The sequence below is a fragment of the Vanacampus margaritifer genome, chromosome 1 (assembly GCF_051991255.1).
Source record: "Vanacampus margaritifer isolate UIUO_Vmar chromosome 1, RoL_Vmar_1.0, whole genome shotgun sequence".
In the NCBI taxonomy this organism is placed as follows: domain Eukaryota; kingdom Metazoa; phylum Chordata; class Actinopteri; order Syngnathiformes; family Syngnathidae; genus Vanacampus; species Vanacampus margaritifer.
The window spans coordinates 37,020,593-37,035,234 of NC_135432.1; the positions used below are offsets into that span (position 1 = coordinate 37,020,593).

Consider the following 14,642-nt stretch of genomic DNA (forward strand, 5'->3'; position numbering starts at 1 on the left):
TATCTAGGGAACTAGCTAGCTAGCACCTGGGGCTAAAACCAACTGTGGCAGTTTGGCTTTAGCTCCTAGTGCAGGGATAGGCAAGTTCGGTCCTAGAGAGCCACAGTCCTGCATGTTTTTGGTGTGTCCTGCATCCAAACCCAGGTGTTTCAAATCATCAGCTCATCATTACGTTCTGCAGGAGCCTCTCAGCTGTGTTTGAGGAGGGAGACATCAAAAACATGCAAGACTGCAGCTCTCTAGGGCCGAACTTGCCTATCCCTGCCATAGTGCTAGCTAGCTAATGTTGAGGAATGAAAATAAATTTCCTCTTTGCGTGTTCCAAAATTTGAAGATAGATTTAATGTAAGAAAAAAAACACCTTTGCAAAAATGATTTTTTAATCTAACAGAGATCTCTGGTCAAATAACAGCCTCTAATTCATCACTTAAACAGGTGGGATTCAGAGCGTCAAATGTGGTTCTTCCATGTGTGGAATGGCTTCTTATAGTTAAAAGACCTCCTCTCTTTTCATTTATAGACTAAACATACTCTTGGTACTTTTCCGTGAGCAGATGGCGTAAACAAGGTCAGGTGTGGGTGTGTTTTTGGGACAAATTCTGTTCAAGGACTAAATGTGTTTTCGCACAAAACGCTGAGAAGGAACTTTTTTAGACTAAGTAGTATGTCCCAGCTTAAGGTCAGACTATACGAAGTCAACACCACCTGCTCTGCTCAGGACACAAAACATCTCGACAAGGTCAATATAAAGAATTAAAATGTTAATAATGTGTAACAATGGTTAATATATGAAATGAAGAATTAAAAATGTTAATAATATCTAACAGTCCACCCTTTGGGCTTATTTAAAATAAAGCCCAATAACTACATATTTAAACATTTTTACCAAAGGATTCCAGCGGAATCTTCATCATCGCAATGGCAGGTGCAACATAGGAAGAAGAGAAAAATGAAAACATTCTTTTTAGCAGGAGAGGAGGTCAGTCATATGTCAAAACAATGTGATTCATTAAAAGATTTTTTTTTTTCAGTAAAATAAGCATATCATATATGAAGACAATGTGTTGTGATTATGTTAAAAAATTGTGGTGGGGGATCCCAGAAATAGCAAATTGGCATGACAGTCAGTATGAGAAAGAGTGTCATTATGTACGTGCAATTGGAGACGCGATTGAAGACTTGTTGTCGTTTGGGCTAGGGAAGTTTTTGTTGACGTTTGTCAGTTCCGTTTTCGTTCTTGCGTTTGTTTTTTTTAAACCGAGTCCTTCAGCTTTGCGATTGGCTGGCAACCTGTTCAGGTTGCACCCCGCCTACTGCCCGAAGCCAGTTGGGATAGGCTCCAGTACCCTCACAATCCTTGTGAGGACAAGCGGTCAAGGGAATGGATGGATGGATGGATCCTTCAGCTCTTTTAGAACCCACATCAACTGCCAGAGATGATCACCGGGCCCAAGGTGTGACTCATTCTTTGTGGAACGCCCCGGAAAAGGGACACATTCCTCCTATCTCCATTGGGTAATCCTCAGGTCGTCTGGTGGAAACTGGAAGCAGTTGAATGGTTTCTCTATTGGCTCCCGCTGGTGGCTCGCTCCTGAAGGTGGGGGTTGAGTAGAGGGCGGACCCCCGACCGGTCTAATAGGCAAGATGTGGAACCAGGTGCCCCGTGGACTGGACCAGATTGACCTTTCCATCACCTCATCTGGGCGCAGGACATTTTCATTAGTCACTAATAAACATTTATTCACATCCCTTCTTTTTGAAAGAGCATTTTGGTAGTGTTATTAGTTAGGAGTTAGTAAATGTTAGTTCTGTAGGCCTGTCCTGTGGGAAAAAAATTCTGTTTGTTGTGACATTCAATTAGGATCCAGCCTTTGGCTCACTTTAATGACCTAAGCACATTCATAAATGCAAAAATGAAAATTTTAGCCAGTTCAAATCTGACGAGGACAATTTTGTTTACAGAATATAATGATTATTGAAATGTTTTATTATAATATTTACTGTTATAGATATGGCATGAATGTGCTTCCAGCCATTAAATAAATGCAACTTTCGTCAACAAATAACATCAAAAAATAACATCTAACCCCAGGGCCCCAGGGAAAAATAGAAATGGAACATATTCACCTTATTTTCGCCGTCTCTGCCAAAACTTACTCCTTCTCCATGGTCAAGGAAATCCCCAATTGTCCTCCTGTAAAATTCATTCTCACGGACTATCTATAATTATCACATTAAGACTAACTTTTAATTTTATATTTATTTAATTCAACATGGACTGTTTGTGTCCTTTGCGACGATATACCCAGACCGACCAATAATTCCCCCATCTGAAAAAAAATCGACTTAGAGAATTTTTCAGACCCTAATAATATACAAGTTCTGCAGTAAATAAATTTTGCTTGCTTTTTGTTTAAAAAGAGGGGAAAATTTTACATTTAACCAGTGAATTCGACAATGCGTCCCAAGCAACTATTTCAATTTCAAAAGAGAATTTGGGAAAATATTAGAAGACCAAATTTAACAAGCGTCAAATAACGGAAAATATAATTAAGATTGAAATAAATTTTATTTTATCTGTATTCACAATAGCTGTTTTCAATTTCTTAAACCAGACGAAATTTACCAGTATTATCTTTTGTACTATAAAAATATTGTAGCTTAAGCCAATGAATTTTACAACAAAAAAATCTCAGTTTTCAGCCAATCCATCAAATATTATTAATATATAAAGTTGCCCTTAGTTTTAATGTTATCATTAAGCTTGCTAGTCCCCCTTGTTGATGTTTGTCCAAAAAGCTGACTGTTTTAAAATAGACAGAGATAAACAAATCAGATCAAATCAAATTAGACATCAAACGTTTTTAAAATGTAATAAATCTGTGTGTATAGAGTGTTGTCAATCAGTTCGTTATATTTACGAAATGTTTTACTGTAAATGTTATCACCTTATATCTGTCAAAAATATAGAGTGCAGTGTAAACAGTCAGTATCACATCATATGGTCTGGTATCACTAACTCAAGGGAACATTGTTGGTGGGGGCGGAGTCACCATCGTAGTGGAGCAGTTTTTTCATAGGACAGTTCGGAACGCAGGAATGCATTAAGGAAGCATTGGAGCAGTTTTTCATTTAAGACTTTTGCACGTGAGTTCAGGGTGCAGTCATTGTGGAAACTTTCCACCAGGTGGCGCCAGGAACCTCTGCTCTCCATCCGGTGGCGGTGGGTAGTGCTGTTTAGGGAAAAAGGGCAAGTATTGTTGTGATGATGCCCGCATACTTAAACCACGCCCCCTCTGCTGGTGGTAGTAGCCCCGCCCATATTGTTCATGTTGATAGAAGCCGCGAACATGTTGTTGATGGAGGTCATGATCATTCTGCTGTCCGCGGCCTTTGCTCCAGATATTATGTGGCTGCTGTCGGCATTCTTTTGTCCAGTGGCCAGTTTGACCACATTTGTAGCATTCATTTCGACCCGCAAAAGGACGTGGCTGGAACACAACGCGATCTCTCACAACATTAGGTGATGTAATACCCGTGGAGGGCGGAACAACAAGGTGCTCGTCTTTTTTCTCATGTGCTTTTGCCCGCGAGTGCTGTCTGCAAGCACTGGCCCAGTGTCCAGAACGTCCACACTTGAAACAGCAATCCCGAGCAATGAACGACACTCTGTGAAACGTATTAAAATCTGCCCCAACATTATCAGGTGATGACATATCAGTAAAAGTCGAAATAATAAAATCCTGCTTTATATATAAAAAATAAAAATTAAAATTAAAAAAATTAAAAATAAAAATTAAAAATAATTTATTAATTAACAATAAAAAAAATAAAAATAATGTAAAACAACAAAAGTTTACAATTTTAAATAATTGCTAATTATATTCCAATATTTGTTATGGTTTACAATATTTAATTTAATATGTTTTGCATACCTTCATAAATAATACTTAGGATGAGATAGGACAGATATACTCTAACAATTTACAAATATAGTCAATTAATAAGTGTGTAGTTTTCAATTAATGTTTTCAAGAAACGCCTAGTCCGCTTTTTGGTCAAACATCAAAGCAAAAATTATTTTTTAATTACATAGTCAAAAATGTCCAATCTCCAGGACTCGCTTGGCCTACTCCAAATTCTGAAATGGGACTTCAGGCAGAAATTTACAGGTTAAATATATACAGGAATAATTAAAAAAATATTTCCTACTTATAAGCATGGGAAAAAAAACTTTTAAATTGTAATTAACACATTACTTCATCCCCAGGACCGGAATATGGCAGTTGTTGGGGAATTCTCTCTATAATGGGTGTGGCTCCTGATTCTGTAAAGATATTCAAAATTAAATAATGTTCTCGCGCACAAGCAAAATTATAAGGGAAAAAACAATCATCTATATAAAGAATTATTCCACATTAGTTGCCATCCAAGTTATTCGTTTTTAGTTATTATTATTATTATTAGAATAAGAAAAAATATGGCTGAAATATGTCATATATACCTCTTTACATTAGTTGATTTTCTCTTGGCATTTTTAATTTGAAAAAGGGGGACATCTAGCGGTCAAAATGAGTCATAGCAATTATATTAAGTAGCCCCGCTTTTTCAAAATGTGCACACCTTATTGAAAACTTACTTTGTCTCTTTTAAATACCATTCAATACTTTCTATCTTATCTATTCTCCCCCATTTTAACCTTTTTCATTAAGACTTACTCTCCTCTTCTATTTCAACATTACACGAACCACCTTTTCACACTATCCTGCACATTAAAATCAAATGTCTCCTCCATTTTATGTGTTGTTATTCGTTCGATATTAAATACATTTTAGGTCATTATTTAACAGATGAAAATTTAACCCAGAAGTTTTAATTACGGCTAGCAAAATCATTTAGTCATTTAAAACAAAAGCGCAACGTAGCCCCAACATTATTACTTTACTTAAAGTTATATAAATGGTTATAACTTCACCAAAATACCTAAAGCTAGTATTCTAGCATTATTCATCATCTTATCCAAAAATACACGATCATATGTCGTTCTTATTCCACTCGTAAAAGCGTTCTATATCTCGTATTTTACGTCGAACGCCCGGCGGCGCAAGCCTCAATGTCCTCCATCAATAAAATTAACTTACCGTAGCTTATAACGGCGCCATAAGATTTATTCCACCGCAATCGTACATCCATTTTATTAGTTTTACAAACCCCGGATATGTTTACTGGGCAAAACCCCGATCGCAAATGCGCATGCGCTCGCAACTCCATGTCGCCTCATGACGCGGCATTCGGCTAAAACCATTTTTGTAGCGCTCAAATAGTGTCCATACTTTCTATTGCTGCCCGTATTTTATAGCTTATTATATTATATTATATTGTAGTTAAGTCGTATTAATATTTAGAAATGAAGTGACGTCTCACTTATAACAGAATTAGTCAACAACATATCTCATCGCGGTCCTTTTAAGAATAACCGTGACGTCCGATTATTGTAACACAAGACAAAACATATAAGACAAACAAATATCATGATCTCCTCCTAAAATAATAAATACTGCTTTAAGTCAATCAAGAAGCAGTCTCTCGGCTGCAAAGAGCGAAGCGTTGTCACCAACTTTGTGGCAGGCCTTATTATAAAGAGACTGCCATGTGTTTTCCATAATTAATACCGCTTGCAGCCTGAAGCCACAATTCTTCGATTCAATTGTGCAAATCCATCGTAACGCACCATCGTAGCGTTACGCTATACTGCTTTTAATCAAAAGAGGCAGTCTATCGGCATTTTAATAGCGTATCATCTTTGTCAATTACAATTTGTATGTCCATTTCAGCCTGTCTGTTCACAATTGTTTAATTCAATTGTGCAGAATCCTCATCTGCGCTGATAATCCATTATTCAAGGGTCCCATTATCGATCTCTTCACAGCGGGCGATCTAGCCGTTGTGTCAATCATAATCTTCCTAATTCCACCCAAGAATCTACCGACATTCTAATTTATGCCTGTTTAACATATTATTCAAGGAACTTTTTTGTCGCGAAGCGTTCTCGGAACGGCGTGGTGACTGTCGATGTGTGGCGTAGAGGACCCAAAATGCAGGAAGGCAGGAGAACCACGGCAGGAGTGCGGGTTAGACCGTTATGTTTTATTGTACAAACTCAAAATCAAAACGACAGCACAAACTCCGGGGGTGACCGTGACAATGGCAATGATCCCACAAGGGACTGATCACCACCCGGGAATTAAATGCACCCACACTAATTAGGGGATTAGTCACACCTGGGGCCAGGCACAAGTGGCTGAGGGCCCGGATTGGTCAGCCTGCGGAAGGGCAGGCATCCACTCAGGACCAATCGGGGCCCTCAACCAAAGCCAGCTCTACCCAGACATGACAGTACCCCCCCCTTAAGGGACGGATCCCAGACGTCCTAAACAAAGTCACCGTCTGTAGTGGGACCCGGATGAAGGCTCCGGCATAGAGTCCATGGACTGCAGCGGCACAGGCGATGATGCCAGGGGCTGTAGCGGCACAGGCGATGATGCCAGGGGCTGCAGCGGCTCAGGCGATGATGCCAGGGGCTGCAGCGGCTCAGGCGATGATGCCAGGGGCTGCAGCGGCTCAGGCGATGATGCCAGGGGCTGCAGCGCAGGACGTACGCCGCCGGAACTGGAAGCGGGCGCTGCACGGGGGCCGCCAGAACTGGCAACGGGCGCTCAACCAGCGCCGCCGGAAACACTGGCAACGTGCGCTCCGCGAGCGCCACCAGAAACATCGGCACGGGCGCTACCATCAGCGCCGCCGGAAACACTGGCAACGTGCGCTCCGCGAGCGCCGCCAGAAACATCGGCACGGGCGCTGCCATCAGCGCCGCCGGAAACACTGGCAACGGACGCTACACGAGCGCCGCCAGAAACATCGGCAACAAGCGCTGCACGAGCGCCGCCAGAACTGGCCACGGGCGCTCCCCACGCGCCGCTGGAAACTGGAAGCGGGCGCTGCATGCGCACCGCAAAAACAGGAACGGTACCTGCCTCTTGATCCGCTGGGTCCGTTTATGGTGGGATCATTCTGTCGCGAAGCGTCCACGGAACGGCGTGGTGACTGTCGATGTGTGGCGTAGAGGACCCAAAATGCAGGAAGGCAGGAGAACCACGGCAGGAGTGCGGGTTAGACCGTTATGTTTTATTGTACAAACTCAAAATCAAAACGACAGCACAAACTCCGGGGGTGACCGTGACAATGGCAATGATCCCACAAGGGACTGATCACCACCCGGGAATTAAATGCACCCACACTAATTAGGGGATTAGTCACACCTGGGGCCAGGCACAAGTGGCTGAGGGCCCGGATTGGTCAGCCTGCGGAAGGGCAGGCATCCACTCAGGACCAATCGGGGCCCTCAACCAAAGCCAGCTATACCCAGACATGACATTTTTATTTTCGATTTTACTACCAGCGGGCGATCTCTCCGCTGCTTCAATCTAGAATCTTTCCCTAATTCCTTCCAAGAATCTATCGGTCATATACTTTATGCCTGTTTTTGAATTCAGCGCAGCTCCATTTCATCTTTATTTCATATTAGCGCAATACCCAACAGCGTGACGGCATTTCCGTATACAATGCTTACGTCACCACGTACGTGTACTTCAAACACCGCGGTAAAATCAGAAATCTGGGACTTCGCGTCCAACCAAACGACTTCAAAATTTATCACTATTTTTCTTACACAAATTCCATCCTCAATATAATTTTGCAAGACGAATTTATCAGCCGCAGCGTTCTCAGACAGACAGAACTCCTAAAACGTGGATAAAGTGTCCACTTACCTTGATTAATGTGGCCGGGAGTTCCATCCGTCTGTGAACGCACCGCCATAAAACGTCGTTCTACGTCGGGGTTCACCATTTGTTGAGGAATGAAAATAAATTTCCTCTTTGCGTGTTCCAAAATTTGAAGATAGATTTAATGTAAGAAAAAAACACCTTTGCAAAAATGATTTTTTAATCTAACAGAGATCTCTGGTCAAATAACAGCCTCTAATTCATCACTTAAACAGGTGGGATTCAGAGCGTCAAATGTGGTTCTTCCGTGTGTGGAATGGCTTCTTATAGTTAAAAGACCTCCTCTCTTTTCATTTATAGACTAAACATACTCTTGGTACTTTTCCGTGAGCAGATGGTGTAAACAAGGTCAGGTGTGGGTGTGTTTTTGGGACAAATTCTGTTCAAGGACTAAATGTGTTTTCGCACAAAACGTTGAGAAGGAACTTTTTTAGACTAAATAGTATGTCCCAGCTTAAGGTCAGACTATACGAAGTCAACACCACCTGCTCTGCCCTGGACACAAAACATCTCGACAAGGTCAATATAAAGAATTAAAATGTTAATAATGTGTAACAATGGTTAATATATGAAATGAAGAATTAAAAATGTTAATAATATCTAACACTAACTCCCTAGCAGGTAAACAAGTACCCGGGGAACTAGCTAGGGAGTTAGCTAGCTAGCACCTGGTGCTAAAGCCAAACTGTGGCAGGGTTTTTACTTTCTGGACCTTGATTTGCCACCTCTGCCCGGGCCAGTCGGACAAGCTTTTCTGATGGGCAGCATAAAGGATGTTTTTCCCCGCTGTGCCGTCAGTGTGGCACGCTGGATGAAGGTGGCACTGGTGGGAACATGACTGAACGCAACCTCCAGGATGCTCAGCGGCTCTTTCTGATGCACGATGTAGTGCAGCCGGTGACAGTCAACCCTTTGCTGACCCAGGACAACATACGCTTCTCTAAGCTGGTAGTGGACATTGTGCAGGGCCGTGACGCTATTTACCACGTCATGTACATCGGCACCGGTAAATGTGGCGTGACACTGATTGAAATTAAAATCCATATGAAAGCCTTGACTGTTTCTTCTTGGTCAATCAGAATATGGCACCATCTTGAAGACTCTGGCCACAACAAATACAAATCTTCGTGGCTGCTACCTGGAGGAGCTCAGGATCCTTCCTGATGGGCAAACCGGGTCAATCAAGAGTCTGCAGATCCTGCAAAGTGACAGATCTCTGTTTGTGGGACTTGATGACAGACTGCTAAAAATCCAGTTAGAAAGATGCTCTGACCATCCAACTGAGCGGTATGGAAATTAAATAATCCTGCATTTGTCAAATGAATGAATGAATAGTTTATTCCGGGTCCCAAAGGTAACACAGAAAAGAAAATACAAACATCCTTTCAAACAAATCAATTAACCAAAAAAGGAATAGGCTGAAGCACCAGGCCTATCCTATACAGTCTGCTTCAAACTATACAGTCCCATCAATCACATAGAATTACAGCACATTATCAGCAGGCATGAAGCTATTATTAGCTAAAGTATTAGCTATTATTTAGTACAAACCATAACTTTAAATTACTTCTATGCTACAAGTCTTGCAGTCATTTTGCCCTAATAGGCGGTTATTAAAAGTAGCTGTGGGGTATTATTAATTATTATTATGTGTGTGTAATGTTTATTTAAAAACTTCTATTGACATTTCCGAACATCCGGGCATTTCTGATATGTTCTCAATGCAACACAATGCAAATGCTTCCTTTATATGGTGAAAACAAACGGTAGATTGTAATGCTTTTTCCTGTGACTATCATACAAACGACATCTCATCACATTTTGAAATCAAAATAATCCTTACAAATCAAATTACAACAATCCAACGTCCAACGCTTTTCAAGGGCAGATAGATTTCGTTCACCAAATTGATGGCCATCTTGACCTGTGACGTCATCTCGGAATTGTCAGTAAGGTATATACTGTATATTCCTTGTGCACAAAAGTGCCCTTTTTTTCACCCCGGAGCACTTGCCCCCCAAAATCCCTGTGCACGCCACTGTATGTGTGTTAGTTTGTATGGTTTCCTAAAGAAAAACTGAAATAGGCCAATAAGCAAATGTATGCAACATAGGTTTAGGCACTCAAAGTAAACAAGGCAAATTAAACAAACGTAGTTAAGCTAGCGACATTTAAAACTGCACTCCCGGTATGCGCTCTTATTTTGAAACTGAAATGGTGACACTTCCGGTGTCTAAGCTTAGCAGCGCAACATTAACGTAAGATTGCTACGCGGTAACGTGCTTATGAGGAGCGTCGCCTATACACTCTTAACAAGCATTTGGGGGGAACGAACCAAGGCTGTTTCTGACAAGATGCTTACAGACAAGGAAACAAGAATAATACAATTTACTAGTCATCGACGCACACTGCTGGACAAACTCACAACACCGCGCACACGCTAGCTCCAGACTTCCTACTGTCGCTGCTGGCGAAGACTGATTCTGTTTGAACGCTCACACGCACAAGCGTGAGGGTAAGCCATGTCACGTGAACTCACTTTCCAAAGAAAACAGGATACAAATCATGCAAATTAGTAATCGTCTCAGTTACGTAAAAAACAAAGTTGAACATATTTGACTTAAGAAATAAACAACTTTGTGTCCTATCCGTTGTCTTCCTCATTCTCTGAAGGAAGCACAGGAAGGACCACCAGCCTAGCAGCAGGCCGGGTCTATACTCTTCCTTTCACTCTCACATCAGTAGACCGGATATGTCCAACAGGACTTGGATGAGTCTTAGTTACTGTTCCAATGGGCCACAAGGCTTGAGGAAGCAGAGGATCAGCAATCATCACCACACAGTCCTGAGTGAGGTCAGCTGGTGTAGCCTGCCATTTCTGACGAGTTTGAAGACTTGGCACGTAGAGCCTGATGAAACGAGCCCAGAAGTGGCCAGCTACTTGTGTACAGTATGCTTACTTACTTGAGTTTACACATGCTTGTGTATGTGTAGCAACTGAGAAGCTCGGCATCTGGATAGACAACCTGAGGTAGTGGCCCATCAGGCCGCATCAGAAGATCATTGGGCGTCACTAGATCTGGGTATCAGAAGAAACATAGCCAAGAGGCTTGCTGTTAAGAATGTTTTCCACCTCAATCAGCACTGTGTGGAGAACTTCTTCGGCAACAGGTTGCGCACCAACTGTGGCAGAGAGGGCACCTTTGACTGAGCGAGGCTGGGTGGTTGAATCGGAAGGCAATCTTTTGAGGGGATCTTGTATTGCAGCCGCGATTTCAGCAAAAGGCCTTCTGTAGTTCTTTTACTACTCCCTTGAAATTCGTCCCCTGGTCAGACAACAGCTCTGCGAGTGTCCCCGGGCAGGCACTAAACCGACGAAGGGCAATTAAGAATGAGTCTGTGTCCATGGCAGTCAGCAGGTCCAGGTGGACTGCGGGGTGGTAAGGCATCTTTTTCCTTGACGGCGGCCCACCTTTTCTTCAAAGGGTCCAAAGCAATCCATCCCTTTCGAATTGAAAGCAGGCTTGAATAAACGAAGATGAGCTGTAGGTAGGTCTGCCATTCATCGGACAACTGGTCTAGCTCTCAATCTTCGGCAATCAAAGCAACTATACTGGTGGGGCCGGACAGGTTCACGCCCACGAAGAACCCAGAAAAAGCGTCGCAGCTCAGCAAACACCAGTTCAGGGCCCGGGTGGTGCAGTCGGTTGTCAAACTCCTGGATCAGGAGCTTGGTCACTCTATGGTGCGGGTCAAGGACAACTGGGTGAAGGGTTCCAGGTTCCAAATACTCTGCTCGACAGAGTCTTCCTCCACTTGGATAAGATCTCCACCGTCATCTAGCTCAGGCGATAAAGTGATAAGTCAACTGTTTCTTGGAACCGCCTTGCCCTTTTTCAGTAAGCTGTACTCATCTGAGCTTTTGGGAGAATCACCTTCTCAGCCTGGCGGTAGTCTTCTGCAGAAGGGGGACCATCTGAACCGGCCGCCCTGTGCAGCTCCCGTTTTGTTCCCTCCAGCAGATCCTTCCAGGAGCTGAACTGCTCTAAATCTAATGTATGCTGACATGAGTTCACTGTGGTGACTCCACCCAAGACTGACTTGCGCAGCTCTGAGGTGTCTGGCACTTGATCAAGGAAAGGATCTTCTGGCCATGTATCTTGTGCCGAGCCAGCCAGTCGTTCCACACTGTGCAAGGTGGGCATAATAGATTCTTTGGTAGAGTGAAGAAGTGGCATCTTTTCCCGCCGGAGCAGCGGGTTGGCATATCTGAGTACGCCATCAACATTTACTCAGGTAGTCTTGTTCTCAAGAATAGTAATGGCCTTGTGGTCTTGCTTGGAGCAAGTAACCAGTTTCTCACTTCTGAAGGGAATCATATCGACCTGCCATAGTCTCTCAGCGTCCCCCATCGACTCGTTCACCTCGTCAATAAACACAGCTGTGGTTGAGCAAGGTTGCGGATTACACTTGCTGGGCCCTGTAGCGCCCAGCCCAGTCTAGTGCAGATAGCTGCAGGTCCTCCTGGAGGTCCCTTCATGACTGGCTCAATGGGGGTGATGAGGTGAGGATGATCACTCCCAATGAGAAGTAGAGGTTTCAAGGTTTGTACGGTGGACCTCTTGTCGGATAGTACATAGAGGTATGTCTTCTGGGGTCCCTTGCACTCCCAACCTCTCCGCGGCATCTGGCAGCAACATGGTTCTCTCAGAACCGTCATCCAATATAGCATAGGTGCACAGTGTACGATCAGCATAATGAAGGTAGACTTTGACGACTTTCAGGAGCTGCCTTCTGTGGGTCGATCTAGGTACAGCACCTCAGTTGTAGCCAATGTAGTGTGACTTTCTCCCTCTGTGGGTGTGGCTGGTACCTTAGCTGACCTCATGTTGACTTCGTGCAAGACCTGAAGGTGTCTACCTTGGCAGAGGTTACAGGTCTTCTTCAAGTTGCATTGAGCTGCCTAATGAGACCGTGCGCAACGCCAACATCTCCTGTTGTTCTTAATCCATTCTGTCAACTGATCTTTGGTTAGCTTGGAAACAGCTGTGCACTGGCTAAGATAGTGATTTGCATTGTTGCAGAATGGACAGAATGGCTTGGTTCCTTTCACCTTGGCGTTGGCTGGTGCTTGCATTTCTGACTTAGTGCTTGCGTCCTCCCCACCATAGAGGACGGTAATGGGGCGACTGCTCTGTCAACCATCTTGTTTGGGCGCTGGCTTCCCTTTACCTTCTCTCAATGCCAACTGGGATTCAGTGTCTTGACACCATGCCACGTATATCAGCCACGCGGGTAAGGTGTGTATTTAGATGCCGCGGTGAAACATGCAGCGTTGAAATTCAGCTCTTTGCTCTGGTTGTGACTTGCTTAACAGGCGGGCAACGTGGTAGCCACACTGTAACTCTGCCTCTTCTTCAGGGCCCAGTGTCTCAACATTCCCATCAATGACTGTACTAGGAGTGCAAACTTCTCAAATGCAGCAATGTCTCCTCTCCTGACATCAGGGCAAACGCCATTGGATTACGGCGGGTGAAGTTGCTTATGGTCAGACGTGGTTTATAGTAATTAGAGGCTGCCATGCTGCCTGTGATCAGTCCAGAAGGTGGCAGCTGGGGGCCATCCCCTGGCTCACTCTTGTGACTGGAAATTGCAGGATACTTGGACTCAGGCGGGGGCGAAGTAAGTGGCGAGGACAAGATTCTGATTCTGTTTGAACGGCAACACACACGAGCGCAAGAGTAAGCCATGTCACGTGAACTCACTTTCCAATGAAAAGAGGATACAAATCATGCAAATTAGTAATTGTCTCAGTTGCATAAATAACAGTTAAATAAACAATAACAATAAACAATAAAAGTTGAACATATTAGACTTAAGAAATAAACAACTTTGTAGACTTTTCTACACACTGATTTAGCTAATTTAGATTAACTGTGTTCTATCTGTGGCTTCCAACACACTTTATGATCAATAATCACTCCCAAAAACTTGGTTTCAGTAAAATATCGTTCAATATTTTTAAAATTGAGTTTTATATCACAGTTGCACTGGACACCACCAAACACCATCAATTTAAAGTTTAACAGTTTTTTTCCCCATTAAATAATAACTTATTACAATCAAATTTTTTTTTTTTTACATTTACATTTAATTATTTTTCTACAGTTTTTATTAGTTGTTTCATACTGTCCCCTGAGCAAAATAAATTTGTATCATCAGCGAATATTACAAATTTTTATATATTTGAAACAGTGCAAATATCATTAAAATAACTTCAAAATACTAACTTAGGTCCCAAAAGAGAATCTTGTAGAATACCACAGGTTACTCCTCTGGAATTTGGCATATAACAGCCCTCATGCAATATTGTTCAGTCATTTCAGCAGGAGTAATGAGTGATCAATGGTATCAAATGCTTTACTTATGTCAATAAATACCCCCGTAGCATGTTTGTTTTTATCTATTGATGTGGCTATATTTTCTACAAATTCCATCACTGCCAAAACTTTTGATACTAGTGATCATTTAATAAATAAACATTTTCAAAAAATATTCTTTCTACAAACAGTTTTTTAAGTATTGTAGAAAATTGGGGTAACAAAGAAATAGGTCAATAATTTAATTTAATCTAATTTGGGCATATATTAACCACACACAAAAAACATTTAATTTGTTCACAATCTTCTCTATATTTGTCATGTTTAACAATATTTGTTGGAAAATCTTGATTATGACTATTTTTAATCAACTAATTTAGAACAGAAGTAGGCTCATAATAGTCCTTCTTTTGCCATC

General features: G+C 42.4%; 1 protein-coding gene across 3 annotated transcripts in view; it reads left to right on the forward strand.

The window, feature by feature from the left end:
- The window catches only part of LOC144039318 (semaphorin-5B-like), a 35,479-nt gene that overhangs the window by 9,807 nt on the left and 11,030 nt on the right, over positions 1-14,642 (forward strand). For all 3 annotated transcript variants that reach the window (XM_077552534.1, XM_077552541.1, XM_077552548.1), the window contains 2 exons: positions 8,643-8,850; positions 8,924-9,131. In XM_077552534.1, coding sequence (XP_077408660.1) covers positions 8,643-8,850; positions 8,924-9,131 — 416 coding nt within the window. The remainder of the gene's footprint in view (positions 1-8,642; positions 8,851-8,923; positions 9,132-14,642) is intronic.